The 26,058-nt window shown below is 36.7% G+C and overlaps 4 protein-coding genes across 7 annotated transcripts; 3 read left to right on the forward strand and 1 right to left on the reverse strand.

The window, feature by feature from the left end:
* The first annotated feature begins 844 nt into the window (after positions 1-844).
* On the forward strand, positions 845-6,529 carry LOC122009287 (probable alpha,alpha-trehalose-phosphate synthase [UDP-forming] 9). The gene is made up of 5 exons (XM_042565395.1): positions 845-1,138; positions 3,253-3,345; positions 3,436-5,360; positions 5,438-5,714; positions 5,996-6,529. The coding sequence occupies exons 3-5, from the start codon at positions 3,463-3,465 to the stop codon at positions 6,284-6,286; spliced, it is 2,466 nt and encodes an 821-aa protein (XP_042421329.1). The 5' UTR covers positions 845-1,138; positions 3,253-3,345; positions 3,436-3,462; the 3' UTR covers positions 6,287-6,529.
* Positions 6,530-6,689: 160 nt separating this feature from the next.
* LOC122009286 (histone-lysine N-methyltransferase TRX1-like) lies at positions 6,690-19,641 on the forward strand. Of its 4 annotated transcripts, none has more exons than XM_042565390.1 (25): positions 6,690-7,481; positions 7,590-7,641; positions 7,719-7,793; positions 8,149-8,368; positions 9,230-9,353; positions 9,596-9,700; positions 10,222-10,421; positions 10,580-10,672; positions 10,875-10,972; positions 11,223-11,384; positions 11,705-11,830; positions 11,995-12,042; positions 12,134-12,251; positions 12,327-12,392; positions 12,465-12,526; positions 12,682-12,738; positions 12,881-12,949; positions 13,078-13,273; positions 13,449-13,730; positions 13,852-13,913; positions 13,995-14,072; positions 15,693-15,788; positions 17,937-18,040; positions 18,115-18,287; positions 19,324-19,641. In XM_042565390.1, exons 1-24 carry the CDS (start codon positions 6,916-6,918, stop codon positions 18,254-18,256), a joined length of 3,201 nt encoding a protein of 1,066 aa, XP_042421324.1. In that variant the 5' UTR covers positions 6,690-6,915; the 3' UTR covers positions 18,257-18,287; positions 19,324-19,641. The 4 variants fall into 4 exon arrangements, with proteins under 4 accessions (XP_042421324.1, XP_042421325.1, XP_042421328.1 ...); XM_042565391.1 differs by having other exon boundaries at positions 13,995-14,069; XM_042565394.1 differs by having other exon boundaries at positions 13,159-13,273.
* Positions 19,642-20,783: 1,142 nt separating this feature from the next.
* On the forward strand, positions 20,784-24,138 carry LOC122009289 (plant UBX domain-containing protein 4-like). The gene is made up of 4 exons (XM_042565397.1): positions 20,784-21,338; positions 22,028-22,331; positions 23,431-23,526; positions 23,611-24,138. Exons 1-4 carry the CDS (start codon positions 20,800-20,802, stop codon positions 24,001-24,003), a joined length of 1,332 nt encoding a protein of 443 aa, XP_042421331.1. The 5' UTR covers positions 20,784-20,799; the 3' UTR covers positions 24,004-24,138.
* A 744-nt stretch (positions 24,139-24,882) lies between these two features.
* On the reverse strand, positions 24,883-25,768 carry LOC122012374 (small ubiquitin-related modifier 1-like). Its single transcript, XM_042568890.1, has 3 exons — positions 25,381-25,768; positions 25,157-25,306; positions 24,883-25,072 (listed from the first exon to the last, which is right to left on the reverse strand). Exons 1-3 carry the CDS (start codon positions 25,456-25,458, stop codon positions 25,016-25,018), a joined length of 285 nt encoding a protein of 94 aa, XP_042424824.1. The 5' UTR covers positions 25,459-25,768; the 3' UTR covers positions 24,883-25,015.
* Positions 25,769-26,058: the final 290 nt, after the last annotated feature.

Raw genomic sequence — 26,058 nt, forward strand, 5'->3', positions numbered from 1 at the left:
AGTAACTCTATTATACAACACCCACCCTATAATTTCAACTAATTATAATCATACCTAGTCTGATTTGCAAAATTAAGGGCAGCAAATAAATATTTCTCAACGGATAGGAGTGAACTGAAATTGAAAATGTTCTACAGAGGAATAAAAGAACTTCGAGGATGAAAACGTAAAATATATCCGAGTTCGAGTTGCGTGCTGCGGCTCCACCCGCGCCGGGTCGCCGCGTTCAGACAACAACGGCAGAATCGAGTGGCCAGCTGCCCTTTCCCCTCGTACAAATTTTCTTTTTCCACCCCTCAAACACACTTTTTCACCGAACAAACCCTTCGTCTCTCTCCAAAATATCATCAACGCTCTTCGTTATTCATCTAAAAATTTATACACGGTAGTAAATATTGTAATATTCGATATTATAAGTACCAAAATTTAATTCATCTTTATTTTTTACAGTCTATTTTAGTAAAACACTAAAGTTTTATTTGAAGACACTGTAATAATGAATTAATTTATTTAAAATATTGTAAAAAAATAGTAATAGTAGATATAAAAAAATTTAAGGTCAATTATAGAAGAAATTTAAGAACAAAATATTCTTTTCATAATTTTCAATGATATAAAAATAATATATTTAATTTTTATCCAAAAAATATTGATAACTTTTATAAGTTTATATAATTTTTAAATTTAGTTAACATAATTTATTACATCTTCGTGTCTGCGACTGCAAATTCTAAGGCATTATTTTCAAATTAATAAAAGTTGGGGGTGAAAGAGAATTTTAATTTACCAAAAACTCCTGATTGATTCGACAACGCTCGAGAGTGGAGAGAGAGGACAGCGGACGACGACAAAATGATGAAGTCGGAGGGTCAAAAATGGGGGCACAACCGCACAATGGCGCTCGCAGTTCCAACGCACGGCGATCGAGGTGGAAAAATGTTCAAAGAGCTCCGACAAGCAGGCTTCGCAAGCGGTCATCCTCCAGCCCCTCCTCAGTCCACTCCTCCCCTTGCCATTTCTCCAGTCGGTGGCTTCGCTCTCCGCAACTGCGGAAGGTGGCGTCCAGGGAGGAGGATAGAGAAGGGAGGCGATGGGGACGAAGAAAGGTTGCACCTTTGCGACCTTACCCCCGCATTCGGTTAGTGTCCCTGCGTTTCGTCTTTTTCCCCCTTTTTCTGTGCCGTAGCGAAGATGGATTTGCTAGTGGATTCAATGTGATCGTTAGTTCATTGCATTTGGAACTAAATCTTCTAGGCGATTCACTATATCTTTGTTTTGATTGACCTTGATAATAATTCATGAAACTGATGATAAAGGGCGTGATAGTTTCAGAAACAGCAAAATCTTCAACAAATATCTTTGAGGTTTGCTGTTTTAAGAGCAATCCCTTTTCTGGGGTCAGGAAAGCAATCTTTTTTCCTTCTTATCTTGCTGAAGGCAATTTATTTATTTATTTTGTTTAAATGTTTCCGTCAATGCATGATGGGCTCAAAGCGAGAATAAGTTAGTAAATAAGTAGTTTGGTGAATTTGTAATACTTTTATTATCTCTATTTATATTGAATTGATTGAATTGATACACACCTATGGCACTCAATGTTTCTTATACTCTTATCTAGCTCCATCATTCCTTCTCCTTTTATTAAATGCTAAATAAAACACTTGGGAAATTTCCAAGATATTACTTGTAGTTTTGGTAATAATTTCTCAATAAGTTGTGAGGAGTATTAACCATGGTAGTTTCATTCGAGCATGGTTGATGCCTAGGCATGCATCACGTTTTATGCTCAGTACAAACATTGTTAGTTCACTCATGGCCTAATAATTGATGTTTGCTTAACTCTTTTATGGATTGTTACTTTTGTCGTTATTCATTAACTACGCGGCTAAGAAGGTGATGTAGATTCATTTGTGTTAGTTTATGTTACCTAGTAAATGCATAAGGTCTGATGTTAAAAAATGCTAGATTTGTTCATGTTATTGGTTTGTGATTATCAAGTAAATGAGTAGGCATTCTATGTTAAATGTCAAAGTTTTACTAGCTATTTTTGTTTGTGTTGTTTTAATGAGAAGGAATAGGGAACCACTGTCCTATTATATCAACAATTATAGTTTCCTACTCTAGTAGTTGGACTCTTTATTTATCTCCTCTCAGCCATTCACACTTGTAGTAGACACCTAGCACTCTTGTTTGTTACTTGTATAAATTTTCAGGAACTAGTGTAAAACACTTAAATCCATTCCTTGTCCAAGTACTCGAGTCTAGTAACATAGGCTTGATACATGTTATCAGATTGTCACCGATGAGTAATTTAGTCATGTTTAGTAATAATATGTCATGTCTGAGTAAAGACATAAGGTTTAGTGTTGATCTTTTATGTGATTAGAATATGTTATCAATTTGTTGTTGTTAACGCAGTGAAATGACTAAAAATTTGATATATCCATTTAATCTTTTATCTTGTCATTATGTGACAATGTGTATGATACGTAAGGTAATTTTTAAGTAGACGAATGTTTAGGTAATTTAAGGTTTTACAAGTTGATTATAAGAATACATTGGCATCTATTGGATAACAGTAACAAATGTCTTCAAATAATAAGGAAAATATGTTGAAATAATCTCTCTCAGCTATTGAGACTGTTCATCTTATCCTTTGTACACTTGTCAGATACTTGAGACTGCAACTGTGACACTTTGAATCAGACACCAAGTCACCAACACATCAAGTTTGAGTAACGCAAATCTTGCTTGCAATTCGTGTACATCAATTTGGTTATACTTGAAAAGGGAACCTAGAAGAATTAGCATCAAAGTTTTTCTCCTTTTCACTTTAGCAGCATATTCTCTGTACTTCAAGTAATCCAAAATTTGCTTTTTTCCACATTATTCTATCTATTTTATTGCTAAAAAGGACAAGAAGCACAGACAAACTTAAAGATTGGTATGCCATATCCTAAGACGTCTGTAGTCAAATTTCATACTTAACCATTTGGTTACTGATATGGTAATGTGTATAATTAAGGATGTAAGATTATACTCCCATCGATAAACCACAACTCGCCTTGTGGGACTAAATTAGGGTGTCAAAACTTGGCATTATACATTGAAACTGTTTTTGTTCAAGTGCATGAGATATATATATCCATGTTCTTACTCAAAGATCATGCTATCACAAACTTTAACTACTTGTAGAGATATTACTCTAGCATGTATGATTTCATTCAACAGAAATTCTGCTCCATTTCACAGGTGAGAATTGCTTCTTCGAGTCTATACTTGAAATACACCTTGTATGTTAAATAGAAACCTGCAAAGAAGAGAGTTAACAAAGGAATTGCAAAGGTTAAAACCCTGCACTCAAATCCCCATTTTTAGTACCAATATACATGAAATATGGATTTGCAAACATGTTCATACCTTCCTCAATGACAGGTTTCTGAATTCTCATTTTCTACCATTATGAGTTTCAATGCCATAGATTCAAGCTCTCTTGGGGTTACATCTGACAATGAAGATTCAGATGGTTTGTTAATTCCACTCCCTGCAAGGCTAATAATAGTTGCAAATTTCCTTCCTCTGCATGCTGTTCGAAATCACACACGTGGAGAATGGCACTTTGAGTGGGATGAAGATTCATTACTCCTGCAAATGAAAGACGGATTTCCTTCAAAAACTGAAATCATTTATGTGGGTAGTCTGAAAGTTGATATCAATGTAGAAGAACAAGAAGAACTTTCGCAAATGCTTTTAGAAGAATTTAGGTGCGTAGCTACTTTTCTGTGTTCTCATCTTCAGAGAAGCTTCTACAATGGCTTCTGTAAGAGACACCTTTGGCCACTTTTGCATTATATGTTGCCAATCTCTTCTGGGCAAAGCCAGATCTTTGACCAAACCCTTTTCAGAGCCTACATTTCTGCGAACAGAATATTTGCAGATAAGGTAATGGAGGCAATGAATTCAGATGAAGACTACGTGTGGATCCATGACTATCATCTCATGCTTCTACCAACCCTCCTAAGGAAGCGACTGACACATATCAAGCTCGGGTTTTTTCTTCATAGCTCATTTCCATCCTCAGAAATCTATAAAGTTCTTCCAGTTAGAGACCAACTCCTCAAAGGCTTATTGAATGCAGATTTAATTGGTTTTCAGACTTTCGAATATGCGCGCCATTTTCTTTCTTGTTGCAACAGGCTCCTAGGCCTAGATTATAGATTCAAGCAGGGTTATATAGTAATCGATTATCTTGGCCGAATTGTGACTATTAATATTGCCCCTGTTGGCATTCACATTAGTCGACTTGAAAGAATTCTGAATTGCCCATCAACCCTTGCCAAGATTCAAGAGATTGAACAAGGATTTAAGGGGAAGACAATATTCCTCGGTGTTGATGATATGGATATCTTCAAAGGTATCAGTATGAAGCTTTTAGCTTTTGAGGTTCTGTTGCAGAGGAACGATAGGCTTCGAGGAAAGATAGTCCTGATTCAAATTGCTAATCCTCCGAGGACAATGGGGAAGAATGTTATGGAAACAAAAATGGAGGTAATCTCACTCGTCAAGGGCATAAACGATGTCTATGGTAGTCCAGGCTACACGCCTGTGGTCTTTATAGATTATTCTATCTCCCCTCACGAGAAGATTGCATACTATGAGATGGCAGATTGCTGCATCATAAATGCTCTCAGGGATGGTATGAACTTAGTACCTTATGAATATGTCGTTTGTAGGCAAGGGACAGAGGAGATGGATAGGCACTGTCTCATTCATGAGGTGCCCAAACGCACAAGCACACTGATTCTCTCTGAATTTATCGGTTGTTCTCCTTCTTTGAGTGGAGCTATAAGGGTCAATCCTTGGAGCATTCAGGATGTTGCAGATGGCTTGTCTCGTGCAAGTTGGATGTCTTCACATGAGAGACAGCTACACCACCAAAAACACTATCGATATATTAGCTCTCATGATGTGACTTTTTGGACTCGAGGCTTCTCAAAGGAACTAGAAAGAGCATGCAAAGTCAATGCCAATCAAATATACTATCGCCTTGGTATCAGTCTAAGTTTCAGAGTTGTTTCTCTTTCTCCAAATTTCAGAAAACTATCTATAAGTGAAGTGGTCTCAATCTACAAAAGAACCACCAACCGAGCAATATTCTTGGATTATGATGGAACCATAATTCCTGTCTCTTCAGCAAGTAAGGTCCCATCCACAGCACTGGTTTCCATTCTTAATGATCTCTGTGCCAATCCTGGAAATACAGTATTCATCATCAGTGGAAGAGGAAGGACTACTCTTGATGAGTGGTTTTGTTCTTGTACAAATCTAGGAATTGTTTCTGAGCATGGTTACTTCATCAGGTTCGTCGATATGTAATATCTGAAGCACTTTTTGGTCATTCTACAATTTTCTGATTGTTTCTTCTTTCAAATCATAGATGGACTAGAGATTCTAGTTGGGAATCTTCTCCGCCTTTTGGTATTAACTTCAAGTGGAAAAATACCGTAGAGCTTGTGATGAAATCATACACTGAGGCCACAGATGGTGCCTATATTGAATCAAAGGAGAGTGCACTGGTGTGGAATCATCAGTATGCTGACGTCGAGTTTGGCTCCTGTCAAGCTAAAGAGCTTTCCAACCATCTGCAAAGTCTCCTTATCGATGCTCCTGTATTAGTTCATAGGGGCCAAAACATTGTTGAGGTTAAGCCTCAGGTATGTCTTACAATTGCAAAGTTTTACATGTTCCTTTTCTTGAATCCACTCGATAAATACGTTTACCCGACCAGATATGACAATATGTTCTCTTTTGCTTAAGCTTTTATAGTTGGCAGCCTAATTGTGTAGCATATAACAAGTACTCATCATCATCGTCATTATCAAAACAAATCGTGTTTACAACATAACAAGTAATTCAATTTTATGTTAAGTGAAAGTGTTTAGATCATAACTGGATGCTATCGTAAGTCGTAACCTTCTCGTGACTCGCATTGCAGGGAGTTGCCAAAGGGATGGCTGTGGAAAAAATTCTGAAGCAACTGTCTGCAAATGGAAAACTTCTAGACCTTATTATCTGCATTGGTGATGATCGGTCCGACAAAAACATGTTCCGGAGCCTTAATGATGCAGTGGCAAGGCCATCGCTTGCCGCACCCCCTGAGGTCTTTGCCTGCACAGTAGGCCAAAAGCCAAGCAGTGCCAAGTACTACATCGAAGATACTGATGAAGTGCTGGAGTTGCTAAGCGCCATCGTAGAAACTCAAAATGGAAGTGCCCCCAATGAATAATAGGTATAGACTCATGTTTCACTTCTTGTGCAAAGATCGATCGACAAAGTTCAAAGCACAAAGCTCTCGACTATTCCATGAATCAGTCTGCAATGTTGTCTTTAACTGGGCAAAAGGGATGCCCTTTTCGTGATTTTAACTCCAACCGATAAGCTAAACAATACGTTTCGCCCTTGTCATCTGACACAGACAATATTTTCTGTTCCACACTTGTAAAAAGACGAATTCCAACACCTAATTCAAATGAGCAACTGCATTTGTCGGTATCCATAATTGAGTTTTTTTTTAAACCTTTTAAAACCATCAATATCTACTGATAGAATTGAAGAAATAAATAAAATTTATGAACAATTAATTTATTTTTTTTAATAGATATTTCTTGTTTTGCTGAAGAATTGGTTGCGAACCTTCAGCGCAAAGAATTTGGGACGGTGTATAAATACCCCGGGAGGCCGGGACTCAAACGACTTTATGCCCCCAATTACAGTCGCGGCGGGAACTGGGAGAATTTGGGACGCCCGAAGGCGAAATTAGCAACCTGCCTCTCTCTCTCTCTCTCTCTCTCTCTCTGTTGCTCGCTCCTGGGGAAACCCTAGGCGTCTTACGGCTCTACCTCGCGCCCGTCGCGGATGGCGCTCGCCATGGAGGAGTTCGTCAACGAGGAGGAGGAGGACGAGCGCCCGCTGCGATATCTGCCGCTTGGCCGCGTGTACTCCGCCGCATGCGTCAGTCCTAGCGGAGCCTCCACACTTGTGTCCAAGAAGGTGAAGGCCCGAAAGATCGGTGATGCAGAGGAGGGGGACGAGGAGGCGGGCTGGAATGATAAACCCTTGGATGCCAGAGCCGTGGGAATGTGCAATGGCGACGCGGCGAAGCCGTTGCTGGTCTACCAGAGGAGGGCGAAGAGGCCCCGGGTGGAATCGGCCTCGGAGCAGTTGTGCGAGGGAGTTGATAAGGGGAGTCCTGACAGTGTGGCTGATTCTCTGGGGGAGGTGAAGATTGTTAAGACCAGGACGAGTATGAAGTACGAATTGCTTAGGTTGGGTTCGGGCTCCAGTTCTATGAGCGAGAACTCTGGGTTGCGATTGCGATCAAATGAAGACCATAAACGAGTCAATTTATCGGTGGCAAGAAAGATCGTTCGTGGTCCTCAGAAGGATTCTTCTGCCTTGAGCAAAGTGAAAAAATGGATCGAGTGAGTTATTGATTTGTGTTTTATACTGAATCGTGTTTTATAATACTTGAATTGGTGTTTGGATTTTGATTGCCACTAAGTGTTTGGGATATTCCGCTGCTTGTGAAGGTTGGAACTTGAAGGTGTAGACCCGCACGTATTGATTGGTTTGGAATGCAAGGCAAGTGATTCCCATGACTCCGAGTAGCCGACCAAATGATTTTCTGTGGATCTCAGCTTTTAACTGGGCCTTTTCAGGTTTTCTGGCCTATAGACGATGATTGGTATAAGGGTTCCATTACAGAGTACAATTCAGACAGCAAGCAACATAGAGTACGTATTGAATTTTATCTGTAGAAATTTCCATTCTCCTCCTAACTTATCCCAAAACAGTCAGTCTGGAACCTTCATCTTTGCATGTTGTACATCATATCTCGTGTTTAATTCTTTCTGTGGCATTTTCCATGTGAAATAAGTAACCTGTGATGTGTTTCAATACCTGTTGGAAGTTTGGGGGCTTATCTGCTTGCAGTTATGATATATTTGTCTTCTTAATCTGATCATGATAAATTGCTGAAAGTGATCCCTTCATGCTTTATATGCATTTCCCAATGTATTCATAGATCATTTGTCCATGCACATTATACCTTCTCTTTTAACTTAATTAAACAAACTCCACTTAGTGCAGGTTAAATATATGGATGATGATGTCGAGCATTTGATTCTCTTGAATGAAAAGATAAAGTTTCATTTGTCTTGTGAAGAAATGGAGAATTTGAGTTTGAAATGTGGTCTTCCTAACATAGAGAAGAAAGGAATCATTTACAATGAATTGCTGGCTTTGGCACTTAACTTTCATGATTGTCAAGGTCTTGAACCTGGTGAACTTGTATGGGCAAAACTTTCAGGCAAGTGTAAATTTATGGTGTAGTTATCTAATACAACCAGTTTTTCACTGATTTTGAAGTTGGTGTACTTTTATGCAGCAAGTTGATTGTAAGTTGAAAAGATTTTCTTCATCTTCATCATTGTTTAAAAGTTATTGTTCCATGATTGGTGTAAATTCGATGAATGTTCTCAATAGTATTTGAAAATCTAATGTGATAGTAATGTAAATATATTATTTGCTACTTTGTTACTTAACATGCTTTGTAGCTAGTAGCCTCAACCATGAAAATTATATAAAACTTAATATATAATGTAGCATCTTTTTGTGCTTTCTCTTGTTCCTAACCTATTGCCATCTGGTGTCAAGTCTTACAACATTTTCTTCATTGAATCCACAGTTTGGGGCTACTGTCCTAAATTGGAATACTTCATGTACTAAAATCGGACCAGTTTCCCTGAAGGCACGATATTGAATATTTCATTTTTGTTTTGTAAGAGGAACTTCTAAAATGATTCCATAGGCCAATGTTTTGAATTTTTGATATAGTTTCAGGTGGAGGAAGCCAAACTATTATTACTTTGCATAAGCATTTGTGATGACTTCATATCTATCTTAGTTGCATGTGCTTCACATTTTAAGGTTTCTACTGCTAGATGATTTGTTGGAAGCTTGAATTCGAATAAGTTTGCTCATAAACAAGAGCACAAGAATACATATATGCTCTTTTCATTATGAGTTAAGAGGCCACCTATTTTTTTTATTTAATTAATTTCTAATACAATGCTTCACATTTGATTGCTAGATGAATATGCCAGTAGTTGCATGTGCTTGAACACATGCTTTGTAGAATCCTCTTAATTATTTACATTCTCATTAACAGGACATGCTATGTGGCCAGCAGTTGTAGTCAGTGAATCAAATTTTGGTCCTGGGAGTGATTTGAAACCCTCTCAGACAAATCAATCTATTCTTGTACAGTTTTTTGGGACTCATGATTTTGCAAGGTTCAGTTCTTATCTAAGAGATGTTTAATTTCACAATTTCTCATCATGCCCTTTTTCTCAACTTTCTTAAAAAACTTTGGTTTGGAGACTGAAAATTTCAGCTATTAGGAAAATGGGAGGATCATGACATGCAAACTTTTGCTTCTAATAGCAAATAATGTGCAATTATGGATATGTTATTATGAAATTTAATACCATGTATCATGTGCCATAATGGTCTTCTTTAATGAACTATTTTACAGGATCAAGTTGAAACAGGCTATTCCATTTCTCAATGGCCTTCTTTCCTCCTTGCATCTGAAGTGCAAGCAAGCAAGATTTTATCGAAGCTTGGATGAGGCAAAAAAGTATGTGCTTTCTCAGATATATGATTTCCCATTTCCCTCCTCAAAGTTTAGAAAACCCTACAGCTGATTGTACGCCCTAGTTACTGCACTCTGGTTTGTTATATCTGTTTGAACCTCATATAAGATGCCTATTATTTTGCTGCAATAGTTTTATCAATGCTTGCAAGTTTGACCTTCACATGGTTGGGTCTACCAGTTGGTCAATTTATGATAATTGTAGGTTGTGGCAAGAGAACAATATCATATTAGTATTTTTTTTTTTTTTGCTTATTCTTGTTCTTTTGCATTTATTTTTGGTATCTTCAATTGTGCATAGCAAAATGCTTAAACCAAGTTGATAATGACTCACTGATCTGAGTTTATAAAGTCTCTTTACTAGTCAATAATTCACTGCATGGGATTAAACTGGGGTGTCATATTTTTTTTTGTTCTTTGCTTACATATGATTGCCAGGTATGTCATCTGTAGCTGTATAAGTTGGTTTATGAATCTTTTTTATCTGTAAAAGAATTTCCTAACAGGTATTTGATCGAGCAACAACTTCCTAACACCATGTTGCATTTGCAAAAGTGTATTAAGGCTGATGATATTAGAGCTGGCTCTGGAGAGGATGAAGGTGAAGAGTCTGATGATGATCATTCAGCAAGCTACACAACTAGTGGTGCTGAACATACTAGAGTCTCACCTATTGAAATAGGAGATCTTTGTGTGACTACCTTAGGTAATAAACCCTAAAAAATGTTCGGCATTAAAATCTTTTGACACTTGTATAACTTGCATATATTATGCAAATTAGTTGATAGTAGGTCAATGCATCTGGAACTATGTTTTTCAAAATGCAATTTGTACTTAAAAATCTGTATTTTAAATAATTTTCAGGAAAAATAATTTATGATTCGGATTATTTCCATAACAAGAAGCACATTTGGCCTGAAGGATATACAGCATTTCGGAAGTTCACATCATTTAAAGGTAATACATTTCATCATGCTACTAATGTTGCCTATTCTTGTAATTTAACAAATCACGGCTTAGCAAAGCAGGCTTTTGACCTTCCTTTTCTCTAAAGAAACTAAACAATTTGACAGGTTGATGGATCTTTAATAATTTAGATATCTCTGGACCTTTCTTCTGAACTTGACTCCACTAATGTTTTCATATTTTTGTGTTGCAGATCCTAAATTAGTCATGCTATATAAGATGGAAATTTTGAGGAATCCCAAAATAAAAACTCGGCCATTGTTTAGAGTAACTACAGATGACGGGGAGCAGGTTTGAATTTTTTCTCTCTCTTAGATATAATGCCATCCTATTTGTATAAATCATGAAACTTGGCAAGAGTAGATCTTAAACCTGCATTCAATGAACTTATCATTCAAGAGGCAATTCTAACATGCCAAATGAATGCACTATATAAGTTTTTATTTTTGTTCAACACTATGTTGTATTAGAGAATCATCATGTTTTATACAATTTCAGTTTTTATGCTATCTCCATCATCCTTGAATACTTCTGATGCCAGATTGATGGATCAACTCCAAGTGCTTGTTGGAAGGAAATCTATAACAGAATAAACAATAAACAATGCAATGGGGTTCAAGTGGAAGTGGAGGGTAGTGATCTTCAGAAATCAGGGTCTTGCATGTTTGGGTTTTCCAATTTACAGGTAGCCCAACGGATCCAGGTTTGTCAAATTTTCATATAATGCCACATATTTTGTTCCTACAGTTTCTTTGAATCATGTCACCATGTGAGTCACGTTAGCTTAGGTTATGAAAAATCATTTGTATAACATTATTTCTCAGAACACTTCTACTTATAGATTATTTATCTACTTCTAGATTTTAGGTTGAGATTCTCTAGACCATCTTCATGGCTTTGTGTATTTTGTTTCCAATACCTTTTCTTACAAAGCTTCATAATCTGACTGTTATTCATGTCTTAACTAAATGTTTGATTATTCTATATTAATCTGGTTTCATGATGAATCTCTTAAATCATTAGGAACTCCCGTATTCTAAATTGTGCTCAAAGTATTTTGAAAACTGTGGCGATTTGTCCATGGGTTACAGAGCTGTTCGTGTTGATTGGAAAGATCTTGATAGATGTGGTGTTTGTGACATGGATGAGGTATAATATTTTGTCCTATCGTGGTATTTCCTTCACTGTAGCTACAAATGTTGGTTGTATGCTTCTTGTGTTTGCCAGCATATGCTTTGTTATCTGTCATTTATTAAAGTCTGAATGAATTTCTTTTCTTACGAGTCCTATGTAAAATGGTTGATTTCCTGCAGGAGTATCAGGACAATTTATTTCTGCAGTGTGACAAATGCCGAATTATGGTACACTGTTTTTTCAAAGTATAGTGTAGCGTTGTATCCAATTTACATATAGGTCCAATCCATATTTTTATAATACCTACACATTTTTAAGGTTCATGCCAAGTGCTACGGTGAATTGGAACCAGTAGACGAAACTCTTTGGCTTTGCAATCTATGTCGGCCTGGGGCACCAAAGGTTCCTCCAAAATGTTGTCTCTGTCCTGTTATTGGTAAATTTGTATATTTATCTCAGAGATCTTAGGCATTGATGTTGTTGATTTTACTTAAACTCTTAATTGTTATAGGTGGTGCAATCAAACCTACCACAGATGGTCGTTGGGCTCACCTCACTTGTGCAATGTGGATACCTGGTACTTGACAAGCCATAAGTTTGAATGATAATGGATAAACTGATCTTGATTAAATTAATCAATTATCCCCAGAAACATGCCTTGTAAATGTGAAGAGAATGGAGCCTATCGATGGAATAAGCAGAATTCACAAGGTACAAATTTCAGTTTATATGGATATGTATGTGAATATGTTTTATTCTGTTTTGTTGTTATTTTTTTTCCGTATTCTGGAACTATAATTTTTGCCATTCTGTATCTCATATAAATCTTCTCTATTGATATTATTTTCTTTGAAATGATATCCCAGGATAGGTGGAAACTCCTGTGCAGCATCTGTGGGGTAGCTTATGGAGCCTGCATACAGGTTTTAACCTGTAAATTTATTGTTTATATGAATAGTCAAATTTCTTTTCCTGTTAGATCAATGCCTATCAACTGCGTGCATGCAATGCATTTGGTTGTTAATAAACAATATATTATAGCTTAATAAAATTGTATCTTAATAGTGCTCTCATAATACTTGTCGAGTGGCATATCATCCTCTCTGTGCTCGTGCTGCTGGTCTTTGCATTGAGGTACTTGCTATTGTTTGACATCTTTTCATTCAGGATCTTTAGTTTGATACCCTTGTTAATTATACTGCTGTGCACTATTTGATATTTTATTTGTTTATTTATTGCAATACTTATCTTTTTGAATAAAGTTAGAGGATGAGGAAAAGATTCATCTCATGTTACTTGATGAGGATGATGATCAATGCATTCGCCTACTTTCTTTCTGCAAGAAACATAGACAACCATCAAAGGAAAGGCCACCTGCAGACAACAGCTTAAGTATGCCCCCAGAGCTAGATTCAAGTTTTGTTCCTGCATCCAATTCTTCTGGCTGTGCGAGGAGTGGTAGGGATATAAATGTTATATGTTCTAATGTTTGCATAAATTGTGTTACTATCATTCCCACGCTATAATAAACAGTGGAGGAATCTCTGCTTTTTGATCTTTGTCTATGAAATGCTTTCTCATTTAATGCTTGTTTAAGCTCTTGACCATTGAGCATTTTGTTTCCAACGAATAGAGCCATATAATTTCTTGGGAAGGCGAGGTCAGAAGCAACCTCAGATTCTTGTCACTGCATCCCGGAAACGATCATATGTAGAGAACCAGCCATATCTAGTCACTGGTAATCGCCAAAATGCAAGTGATTGTGGTTTATCAAGCAGCATTTCCTCACAAGCTCAGTGCACAATGGATGATTCTAATCAGAGTACCTCTGAGTCTGAGAAGCATAGTAGTGTTTGTTCAATGGCTGAGAAGTACAGAAACATGAAGACAACATTCAGAAGGCGCCTTGCATTTGGTAAGTTCAGTATTTTGACTAAGTCCAATACCTTGATATTGCATCCTTTTCACCATTGAGTTATTGTAATCCATAGCTTTTTATACTCTGCATTGTCTATCATGAGTGTTTTCTCTCATAGGAAAATCAAAAATTCATGGGTTTGGTGTTTTTGCAAAACTTTCACATAAGGCTGGAGATATGGTAAGCTTCATGGCTTCTGCTGATTGATTCTCTGGATTTTGTTGGAACTATCTCGTACAAATGAGTGTCCCTTTGCTGCAGGTAATTGAGTACATAGGCGAACTTGTTAGGCCAACAATAGCAGATATAAGAGAGCGCTTTATTTATAATTCATTGGTCGTAAGTGTTATCTCTTATTGTTGCTCTACTTTGAACTCTGAAACATTATTCTAAAGAGCAACATAATTGTTGTTTGTGTATATTTGTTTCTTTACCTTCCACATTTATTTGCAATGAAGTTTTTTTATATATGAGATGAATGAAGTTTATGAGGATTAAATACTAAATTCCATATGAAAAATATTTTGTTGGAAATGACATGATTCAAGGAGTTCAGATTTTATTACGCCATTGAACTCTCTATACATGACTAAGCACTATTAATATTTAGATCTCTTAATCATTATTTATTACATCAATTAGTGTTAATTGTTTTTTTTGGTTTCTCTGAGTCTTTTGCATTTGTTATTCTTCTCAACTTATCTATCCATAGAATCCATTAAATGCTTTTTTTGTACATGTGTATATAATTTTATTTCATTTGTCATCTTATGATGCTACACCCCTATTCTTGTATAGCAATATATCTTTTATATATATATATATATATATATAATCTATTTTAGTGCCACCGCACATGCATCTTAGCATTTTCATTTTTGCGGCATTAACTTTTGCATGCATTATCTTCTAAATGCTGTGTCCATAAAATATGACAGGTCACACCATAGTCTCATATAAGGCACATGACGATTTCATAACTCTCCAAAAACTCATCCTTATTTTAACCTACTTTTGTTTCTATTAATGCTGTGTTTATCAATAATTCCTTGTTGGGTGTTAGATCCATTATATTTAAACTATTTCATTTGTCTTAACTAGTCCCATATTTGTTCTTGTATTGAAATTGCACTCATCTCTTCAATTTAAGATTTAGTTCTACTTAATTTGAATGATATCCAGTTTTTCTTTCAATCTACTAATGACATCATTTTATTTACAGATAATATAGAGGTTTATCTTGAATATGACTAGTAACTTCATCTAAATAGTTAAATAAAGATATAAGGACTTAGAGCTAATCTTTGTTGTAATTTTAAGAAAATCCTTTATCACATTCTTAATACCTCCGACACTAGTTATTACATTATCATTTGTTATCTTATTGATGTACTTGCTTGTTAATCCTTTCTTTTCTAAATTCCTCTAAAGTGATTGTCTAGGAAATTCCATACTTCTTTTCTTGTACTTTATGTTCAAACATTTTTTTATTTTATCACTGTCATTTTTTAATGTTATATTAGAATAAGTATAAATATGAAAACATGTGAAATACTATATCTTAATAATTTGAACACAAATAATTTTATATAGAATTGTTATATAAATGTTATGTATTTGCAGGCTACCTAATAACATAGTTATAAATTCTGTAGCAATGGTCATTTAAAGCTGTTAGTCTATTACTGATCAAATCAAACCGACCCTCGTATAGGAACTAAGATGACGTTCCCTGAGATTATAGTTTACTTCTGACCCTCTTAAGTGACTCTAAAACCTCGTATAGTGCTTCTTCGTGTTTATTTATTTTGTTGCTATGCTCATGACTTTTTTGCTACTTCGAACTTTGTCTTCAGTGAGTATTGAAGTTTTTAATTCTCTTGTAGGAAATACTCTGATATATATTTGTTTGTGCGTTCATGAAACACTTAATTTACCTGCTTTAACTTGTGTTCGCAGGGTGCTGGGACATATATGTTCCGGATAGATGATGAGCATGTAATTGATGCAACAAGGACAGGAAGCATAGCCCATTTGATTAACCATTCTTGCGAAGTAAAATATTTCATCTTGAATTTAATTAAGATTGTGTCATGAAATTTTTTTTTACACACGTGCACACGCATAGAAAGGAACTGCTTTTGTCTCTTTTCTATTGATGTGTTGGGATCGCACAATGGAAGAAGCACAATAGCACATTGCAAAAGCAAATTATTTTTAATATTTGCAATGTTTGTATCTTCGTGAAGATGATTTAAACTTATTGAAATAAGTTAGGTTTAGATCGCCATACCTTAAGCAAGATGCAATGAGCACTACATCGTCTATACAACTCAATCCCTTGAGTAGCAAGGTGGTGCTAGCGTCCTTGGATTGGAGGGAGGAAGGAGGAGATTCGGCCACCATTTTGAAGGTTCGGCCATCACCACTAAAGAGAGGGAGAGAGGTGTTATAGATCTAGAATGATTAATTCTTTTCTTAAGTTCTAGTGAATTAGTGAGAACTTATATACCCACTAAGCCCAATAGGCCTTAAACTAATTCCCATGTATCTAGCATCAAGTTCTAGATATGGAATATTCCATTTCTAGGTGTCAAGAATATTGGTAATTTTACTTATCAAGACTTAAAATCTCATAGAGAATTAATTATGATCGTATCCACATAATTCTCTAGTCAAGTCTAAATTAAAAATTCAATTAACTCTTTCATTAATTTTCAATTTGACTCCCTTATCTAATTGTGTAAATTAAAATTACATTTCGTAATGGATCTCTTTAATTTGATTTGGACAAAACATTGGTATTATACCTTTCTTGAAGTTACATGCATCAAATGCCAAGATGTCAAGCTTAGTACCTGTGACTCTATAGACTCTTAGAACTAGTGGTAGTGAAATATGAGTAATTAAAAACACTAGGATCCCACATGAAGATCTTCTTTATCAGTTGAGGTACACAGTCCTTATTGCCCTCTACTGAGGTATTGAGACTACTCACTATTTCAAAAGTAACACTCTATCCACAAAAGCCTACCACAACACAATTAATGCACGATACAATCCTCTTATCATTTCATATTATGTCGTGCCTCTATGATTTAGATCAGTCTCTATCCCAATAAGGCACATTCAAGCGTGCACTTTATACAGCCATGACTTGGAAGATCAACTTATAACAATTCTCAACTGATTTCTACTATGCATAGATTTGATCCGAGTGATTACAGATCAAATTACCATGAATAATAATAAGTTCTTTGTTGAGTACTCCTCATCTTTATTAGACTAGTAATATTCCTAACTACAAATGTACGTGTATTTTTCCATAGATTCAATTAAAAAATGTAATTCTGTTAGTAATGCAATTACATTACATAATGATTTTCTATTATAGTCTGATTGCTCTAGGAGATTAACATCAACATGATGGAGTACCAACTTCTATTTATTGTTCCAACTATATTCCAATTTTTGCTTGTACTTGGACTGACAACCTATAAATACATGTAAAATACCAGGTTTAGTAGGCTACTTATTCTATTCCTTACTCCTAATTTGCTAATAATAGCCATTGTCTATGAGTTAATTGTTGAATAGTGTATCTGTAAATACTTTACTCTAGTATCAGGTGCTTTCCATTATGTATTGTGATTATGCGATTAAGGTAATTCTTAAAAATGTATTCTTGTCTCATTACAACTTTCTAGGTTATTAAAACAAAATACTTCTAGGTATATGCAATCTGAAACTATCCCAAACTCTTTCTAAAGTTGTTGATTCTTTTAAATGCATCTTTTTCTTACCCCTATCAAACCATAAATTCCAGCCTAACACCAGTAGATCGAGTGGTGATTCTCAGCAATTTGCTTTTACGTGCTTCATTGCTTGCATTTGTCTTTTCCCATTTTGATTCTAAAAAGTTACACGCAACAAACAGTCGATTGGTCTTGCATACATCTGTCATTTACTGGATCCCAGCCAGGTTGCAAATATATTGCTAGTTACTCTTCAATATGGAGATTTTTTTTGTTTTTTTTTGGCATTGTTCTCTGAGAGATGCTTTTCTGATATGTTCTCTTTCCTGGAGGTCAATATGACTTGTTTAATGTAATCCATAATTTTTTTCTGCAATATTAGCTGTTTGTTTATATTTCCTCTTCCTTATTGGTTAATTAAATGTTTTAATATGCTCAACTTTTGTAGCCCAATTGTTACTCAAGGGTCATTAGTGTTAATGGTGACGAACATATAATTATATTTGCAAAGCGTGATATTAACCAATGGGAAGAATTGACATATGACTACAGGTATGTCTCAAAGCATGCTCGTGTATCTTTTTTCTTTTTTGATGTGATATTCTTACTTGTGAAAAATGAATCAGATTTTTCTCAAGTGATGAACGACTTGCTTGTTATTGTGGTTTTCCGAGATGTCGAGGGATTGTTAATGACACTGAAGCAGAAGAACAGGTTGCCAAAGTCCGGATAGCTCTCAGTGAGATAACTCAGTTGAAAGGTGAATGAGGCATAGTTTTGTCAAGCCATCTAGCCTAGGGTGGGTATTTGATCAATAATCCTTTCATTTGAGAAGCTCACTTATGTTTTGTTTTATGTCTGTCCTCTTTGGTTAGAAACAAAGCAAAATGTTATGCATGAAGCCTTGAAGGTAATATCCGACACCATCTTGTAGTGCCATGATATTAGGAATTCCCGAATAGCAAGTGGCTTGCAATTTGTTCTAGCTTTAGGAGATTGGAAGGCCTCCAAAAAATCAGTAGTGCAGTGTGATTTATTTTTAGTCTTTATCAAGGTCTGAAAATTTTTCATCGAACAATATTTTAAATCATGTCTGTCAATGGTGTTTCTTATTAACATCTGATATTCATTTTTGGCCTATCCATTTGAGTTATTGCCAATTGCATTAGCCAATCTCAAATTCCTGTTTAATCCTTCTCTTTTATTCAAGTGTGTCCAGAGGGATTTTGAGTTTAAGAAAATCTAAGTCGTCATTATTTATTTGTTTAGCCATGCAATCTATTTCAATTGGATGAATTAATTTTCTGTTGTTGATCTTTGTTATTATAAATTAATTAACAAGTTTTTTCATATTTCCTCTATCATTGAATTTGTGCTTTTATTTGACCTTTTCATGAGATAATGTAAGATTGTTCTTAGTTAGAGAAGTCTTGCATTATGCTTATCATTATAATGATGACACTGATCATTCTGTTTATACATGATTTTTGTTAGTTATTCTCTTGTAAAGTAAGACTGCATATACTAGATCCAATGTGGTCCGATCCATCTCTAGCATCCCGCATTGATGGGAGCTTCATGCACGGCTTTTTCTTCTCTTGGGAGCTATGTAACATGTTATTTTTTTTCACTTTCATTACATTGATTTGACAAAGAATATGACCACTTTAATACCACAAGTGAAACCGTATGACTGGATTTGCAGTTAACATAGATCCAATACTATGTACTCTTTTCCCTCTAGTTATATATTCCACTTTTAAAACTGTGATCAGATTCTATCATTTTTTCTTCCACAATTTCAAATACTAACTAATTCTTTATCCTCGCTGCAGATTTCATCATCAATTTATTGATACTATTACCGGCCTGTTGATTATGCTTCTGATGGATGGTCAGATCGTTGAGTATGATTTGATGATCTTAAAATGAGTTACCTTTTTTTCCCCCTTCTAATACCTTTGTACTTTGATTTATTTAGTTGCATGCGATTATTCCATGCATTTTAATTTATTTTTCTTCTTGATTACCTCCGGAGGGCCAAAGAAAAGCTTGTATATATAGTTCGATTGAGAAGATATCGAACAGCACGTGTATCTGTTATCTTGTCTAATTTTTAAATATGACAAGTGCTATGTGCATCTCGTTCCTTACCCCTTATGTTAAGCGCTAGGTTTACTAAACTGATGTATATCGAAGTATAAGCTTAATGCACCTATGATAAAATGGAGGCGTATTGAAGAACTTGCTAGAAGTTTCGACACCTACTAGGCTTAATGCGGTAGCTAGGGTCGATGTTTCGAGTCTGCAAAACTACTACATTGAAAATCTAACTTGCATATGACAGAAGAGAAGAGGCTGAGTTTGGAGTACTATAGGAATGAGAGATACTTGTGGTGTAGCCTGTGAACTATGACTATGTAATCGATGATCGTTAATTAGCTAGATTTGTGTCTGGCTGTGTGGTTTTTGTTTTTGATCTAACTTCAAGATTTGTGTCTGGAGAAAGGGAGTGGAGAATGCAGAAATACAAATAAATTGCTCGTTAATTAGCTAGATTTTTCACATATATGATATTGGGTTAGTGGATATTTGGTTTTATTTCGAAAACCAATCTGAACTAGCTTCTTTTCCTTTTTTTCATTGAGCTGAGAATCAGAGATTGTTAGTTATGTCTGATGAATATATATTATTTTTCCCATAAAATTCATTTTTCAACTATTCAACTAGGAGGGTAAGTAATTGGTTAATAATTGAACTATCAAATCAAATAAATTAAAAATGGACAAATGAAATATGTTTTTTTTTTTTGAACAAATTGAATCCACCGAGCTTTGCTAAGAAATTGAACAAATTGATCCAGTAAAAAACTAATTAATTCAATCGGTTATCATCCAATTTATTAATTTTTTATCAATCGATTAATATGAGTCGGCTATTTATAATATAACAATCCATTGATTGATGTTGTTCGATTTAATTGTCCATTTTCAGTTTAACCAATTTTTTTACTCACTCCTTATTCTTCTCCTTCACCCCACTCTTATGGAAACTAGTTGAGAGACTTAACACGGCACAGACCATTTAGACATCTCAAAGTAGATAGTAATTGAAGTTAAGGCTTAAAGTTTGGAGGCTCTATTTGGGAGGGAAAAATAACGAAAATAAATAATTGAATTCCTCTTAAAATTACTCATGAAATCAAAGCAAATAATTGAAGCCCGATACGACGGCCCAATTCCAAAACCCTTGCTTGAGAGAAAAGCAACAAATATTCGAACCTATAAATGGATATAAAAAGGATAAAATGAATGAGAAGCGTGCAAAGAGAGGAAAGGGCAGCGAAGATGGAGGTTCGGGGAGATGGCAGTATTTTGGAGGAGGAGGAGAAGAAGAGGCTGGTGGAGTCCTTCGTTGGCATCGCCGCCTCCACCCGAGAAGAAGCCCTCTTCTTCCTCGAGAGCCACGGTTGGAATCTGGACTCCGCCATCGTCTCCTTCTACGATCACCAGGCCGATCCCCAGGACCACCGATCGCCCCTCCTCCGAGGGCGGGACGACGCCTACGACCCGGAAGACGAGGATGAGGAATACCTTCCGACGGAGGAGTCCCCCCATGCGGCTGCGCCACCACCGCGCGTGACGCGTTCGACGGTCCCTGCCGCTGCTTCGGCCCCCCGGGCGACTCGTTCGTCTGCGGCGGGGGGTTCCAGAGGGGATAAGAAGGCGTCCAAACCCTCGGGGAGTCGGTCGAGCATCCGTACGCTTGCTGATCTGAATCGGAGAGCCGATCCGGACTCTGATAGCGACTCGGATGGGCCGCAGGAGTACTACACTGGTGGCGAGAAAAGGTTTGGTTTTTACGATGCAATCCTTAATCTCTTTAGGTTAAGCTGCTTCTTCTTCCTTTGGTGATCATTGTATGATATAGATCCGTTGTTTGACCTTAAGGCATATCTTGAATGTTTGGCACGAGGAGTATCAGATATAATTGACCCATTTTCTTCTCATTGTTTGAACGCAGACTTAACGAACGTGCCCAAGTTAAAATCAACGCTAGGGCACTATTCTTGAATTTATTAATTTACAAATAATGATTTTGGTAACACCCAAATCAATCATGGTTCAGATCCTGGCATATTGGATCTGCCTAAGTATGCTCAACAAGTTTAATAAAGTGTTGGTACCTTAAAATGTGAATTGTGATCTAGTTAACATTGGAAATTTTAGTTATCAAAGCATGTAAAAGTGTGAAATTGCTTCTTTTTTTTTTTTCTAGAGCATTAGGTTTGACCTGTGAGATTTTTCTCTATTGTGGATGCTTTTCTCCATGAAGTAAGAAGTTTATAAAGAAAGATGAGCTTGATTTGAGATATTTAACCCATTCTTACCAAATGCTATATAGTTTTTTTAGGTTTTTAGGTACTCTTCTTTTGCAAGATTTTATTGTGTGATTGTGTAAGAGACTGGGATTGATATTCATGTAAGTATGTAATGGTGAAGTATTAACGATTTTGTTGTTTATCTAATTACCTTGCAGTGGTATGCTTGTCCAAGATCCTTCAAAAGGTGGCAATAATGTGGATGCAATATTTGAGCAAGCCCGGAGAATGGGAGCGGTCCAAGGACCTCTCGACCCTCAACCATCCTTTAGTTCAAGAAGTTTTACTGGAATAGGTAGACTTTTGTCTGGTGAATCAGCACCGTCTGCTCCTACTCCTGTTCCCACTCCCCAACAACCAGAAAATATTATACATAATATTTATTTCTGGAGGAATGGATTTACTGTGAATGATGGTCCGTTAAGGAGGTTTGACGATCCTGAGAATGCTTCCTTTTTGGAGGTAAATATTTCATCCACTCATAAGTCCTCAACTAAATTGCTATTTCTGACTGCATATCATATTTCATCTACATAATTTGATGAAGATATTATTCTTATGCATGCCGAAAGAAAAAAAACAAGTTAATGTAATGAGAAATAAGGGTTTTGGAAGTTTTTTTTGCCAAGGTCTTAAGTTTAAAATTCACTTTCATTAAACATGGAGACTTGAGGCTTCCATGTATACTATCTAAAAAAGTAAAATTTCTAGGGATACAATTGAGATAAAGATTCTAGCAACTGGCAGTTTGAAATATAATAGATGGAGAGAGGTAGAAAGCTTCACAGATGATGAGTGAATGATATTTCAATTATTTGAGATAATACGGATTTAGGTTTGGTCTATCATACTATGTATTTAATTAAACATGCATTTAAGCAGGTAATATGATGTCCCGAACCTAGTTCATTGTAGGCCGGAAAGAGTTTTGTTTTAAAATAAAGAATTTTGTGAAGTTCCCTCGAACAAATATTGTGTTTGTCCATTTTAGATGTGTCATTGAGGTCAAAATTATGGTTTCGACCATCATGGACTCTGATGTGATTAAATTATGTTTGCTCAGGCATGGGTACAAGTATTCAACATGTGTGGATCTAAGTGTAATGTGATTAAATTATGTTTGCTCAGGCATGGGTACAAGTATTCAACATGTCTGGATCTAAGTGTCTAACAAGGCTATTTCCTGTAATTTTTACACAATCGATAGAAATATCGAATGCCCACTTAGAGTATCATTGTCCAAGAATCAGTATGAGATGGGTAAGTAGATGAACAATACAAGTATTCGTGGGATGAACTATTCTTTCTATCACTCATCTTTCCTTGCTATCGACTGTGCATTTAAGTTGGATAATAGTTACTAAATAATGTATCCTTTGCCATTTGGACTAGTTAACTGAGAGATGAATATTTTCACATTGTATATAGAATAAAAGAGAAATTACTGAGTACAGTCTATAACACCCTTAGCATTGCAAAGCTAAAGATTAACACTTTGTTTCCATCGAATTTGGTGGTGGTTATTTCATTGCTGCAACATATTGTGTTGGTTCTTTCTCAGAGCATTACAAAATCTGAATGCCCTAAAGAGCTTGAACCAGCAGATCGGAGGACTGCAGTAAATGTGAATCTCATACGTCGCCAAGAGGATTACTCTGTATGTTTCCTTGTAAACAAACTATTGCTCCTACATTTTCTTATAGCCCGATCTCTCCTGGTCTGATTTTTCACTGTTCAACAGGAACCTGTGCGGCGTCTTGCTGCATTTCATGGCGTAGGAAGAACACTCGGTGGTGGATTGTCTGATAACTCAGCGACCGAGCCTCCTGTCCCTCCTGTCGATAGCACCGCATCCAGTACTGCTCCTCCATCATTATTAGGCCTTTCTGTGGATGCCTCACTGCCTTCCACTTCAATTCAGCTTAGGCTAGCAGATGGCACACGCATGGTGGCACGCTTCAATATGAATCACACTGTAGGCCATATAAGAGCTTTCATCGATGCATCGCGGCCTGGTTCATCGAGGACTTACCAGTTGCAGACGGTTGGCTTTCCGCCTAAGCAGCTGAATGATCTCAGCAAGACGATCGAGGAAGCAGGTCTTGCGAATTCGGTCATCATTCAAAAAGGCTAAGTTGCTACCGATTACTTAGTTGAACCAAAACTTTCTAGACTATTTAGACAAGAACTTTCACTGAATTGCTTCTGATCCTTAATTGCTACGATATTTTACATTTAGTAAAGAATTCTATGGGATTTTTATGTTTAATATGGAGGTGAGTGTTTCTCACAAGCTACATCAGTTGAGATTGGTGCTTACCTTTCAACTGTTTAGAAAACCGAAGTCCTGAGAGAGAAGCAAAAGGGGAAATAGGGATCTTTTTTTTTGAAAACTCTAGTAATTAGAAACAAAGGAAAAATATATTTTAAAAAGAAATTTTTATTGATCATGAAAGTGATTTTTCCAGTTTAATTGTAAGAATTGTTTCAAACTGGGCATTTTTTTTTAAAAAAACACCCTTGACACATGATTTACTAAAAGGCACCCTATGATCAAAAAATATCAGAGAAAAAGAAGTGGCTGTTTTTTTTTGTGGGGCCCGCCATGTAAAATAGGGAGTCCGCATGCATACAAGACAGAGTAAGGGGCTCCCGGGCATCTCCAAATTCAGTGCAGAGGGGTTTCTTGTGCGGGCCCACCATGTAAAACGGCGAGTCCGGCCCTTAGCTTTTCAACGACTCCCTGCCCCACTCTCCTGTTTTTGGTCTCTGCCAACAGATTGTCGCTCTGACAGTATCAATAGCTTGCTGCAATTCTCTGCTCTTTTGAAAATGAGAGCGAGAAGGAATCGAGAATCATCGGCAGAAGTTCTGTCTTTGATAGTGAGAGAGAAAGGAAACGTGAGCAGCGAATCATACTATTGCAAATAGCGTGCCTAGTAAATGAGTAGTAAATGAGAGAATTGCTTGGTGTATGGAATAAGATAAAAATAGCTCATAAGATGAATGTTTTAAAGATAGATAATTCCAACATCGATACGCTTTGTAAATCTTCCAAAGACAGCCACTAAACCAGAACGAAACAACAAAACGAGACATATTCTAGTCCACTCCTTCCTCCTCCCCCACTCCTTCCACCGTAGATTTCACCCGCCGAACGTCGATTTGTGCGCCTCCATCTCGGCGCCATCCTCCATCCCCAACTGAGAAGCGAGCGATCGATCAGTTAATCGTTCATGTTAATCACGATGGCAAAATTATAAGAGGAGAATGAACAGAGCGGTTACTTGCTCCGGGGTCTGATCTTCTCCGACCTTCCGATGATCGAAGGTGAAGCTCAAGGACTTGAGCTGGAGGCCCTTGCGCTCGCAGAACACCTCCATCACTTTGCCCAGCTTCGTCGTCCGGCTCATCTTCATGCAGAGATGGTTACCGTCCTATACCATACATTTCACTTCCCTCTCAAAATCTTTTAACAGAGGCATATTATCAATGTTTATATATATATCACCTGGCTGATGACTTTGATGGAGATTCTGTTGTCGACGGCGGTGGCGGCGTTGAGCTTGTTCTCCTCTATTTTGACCATGCTTGCTTTGAGTTCACCGAGAAAGGAAGAAGAAGACAATGGAGGCGAGCGAGCGAGTTAGAATATAGAACTCTTGTTGGAGTCTTAGGAGAGGCGAGGAAGGGAGTTGGTGGTGAAGGTGCTTTAAACAGATGGTTGGCCAATTCAGAGGGGTGGTTTTGTCTTCTCTGGCACGCCTCTGTCTGCTGCACTACAGGACTGAGGAGTAGTAGTTGATGGGAGCAGAGAGTGTGAGCGACTGAGCATCATGTGAGGATACCGTGAGAGAGAGGCGAGGAGAGGAGAGGTTGCACTGACGTCTGCCGAGACAGAGAGGAGATGAAGGAGAAAGAAAGTTGACTATAATTTGAATCGAATTATCCAAATAGGGAGAATATAATATTTGGAGGGTCGGACCCTACTTCAAATTTATTGACTAGATAAATTAAGAAAAAGAGCGTCTATTTTTGTAATTAATTGAACGAATAAATCCAAAGGCGAACAGACGGAGACCGTCTTTCCTTCGAATTAATTGGATGATAAAGAAAAGGACAATAAAATTTGAAACAAAGTCCGGCAAGTTTTATTGAGATTTCAGCAAATGAAAAATTAAATGGTCGT

Source organism: Zingiber officinale, chromosome 8A (assembly GCF_018446385.1).
Source record: "Zingiber officinale cultivar Zhangliang chromosome 8A, Zo_v1.1, whole genome shotgun sequence".
NCBI lineage: Eukaryota > Viridiplantae > Streptophyta > Magnoliopsida > Zingiberales > Zingiberaceae > Zingiber > Zingiber officinale.

Coding starts and splice junctions, on each gene's coding strand:
- LOC122009286 (XM_042565390.1), top strand. CDS start 6,916: ATGGCGCTCGCCATGGAGGAGTTCGTCAACGAGGAGGAGGAGGACGAG. Junction 9,701..10,221: donor AGCTTGGATGAGGCAAAAAA/GTATGTGCTTTC, acceptor ATTTCCTAACAG/GTATTTGATCGAGCAACAAC. Junction 12,950..13,077: donor CTGCTGGTCTTTGCATTGAG/GTACTTGCTATT, acceptor TTTTGAATAAAG/TTAGAGGATGAGGAAAAGAT.
- LOC122009287 (XM_042565395.1), top strand. CDS start 3,463: ATGAGTTTCAATGCCATAGATTCAAGCTCTCTTGGGGTTACATCTGAC. Junction 5,361..5,437: donor GAGCATGGTTACTTCATCAG/GTTCGTCGATAT, acceptor TTCAAATCATAG/ATGGACTAGAGATTCTAGTT. Junction 5,715..5,995: donor TTGTTGAGGTTAAGCCTCAG/GTATGTCTTACA, acceptor CTCGCATTGCAG/GGAGTTGCCAAAGGGATGGC.
- LOC122009289 (XM_042565397.1), top strand. CDS start 20,800: ATGAGAAGCGTGCAAAGAGAGGAAAGGGCAGCGAAGATGGAGGTTCGG. Junction 21,339..22,027: donor TACACTGGTGGCGAGAAAAG/GTTTGGTTTTTA, acceptor ATTACCTTGCAG/TGGTATGCTTGTCCAAGATC. Junction 23,527..23,610: donor GTCGCCAAGAGGATTACTCT/GTATGTTTCCTT, acceptor ACTGTTCAACAG/GAACCTGTGCGGCGTCTTGC.
- LOC122012374 (XM_042568890.1), bottom strand. CDS start 25,458: ATGGTCAAAATAGAGGAGAACAAGCTCAACGCCGCCACCGCCGTCGAC. Junction 25,307..25,380: donor CCATCAAAGTCATCAGCCAG/GTGATATATATA, acceptor TGTATGGTATAG/GACGGTAACCATCTCTGCAT. Junction 25,073..25,156: donor AAGATCAGACCCCGGAGCAA/GTAACCGCTCTG, acceptor CTCGCTTCTCAG/TTGGGGATGGAGGATGGCGC.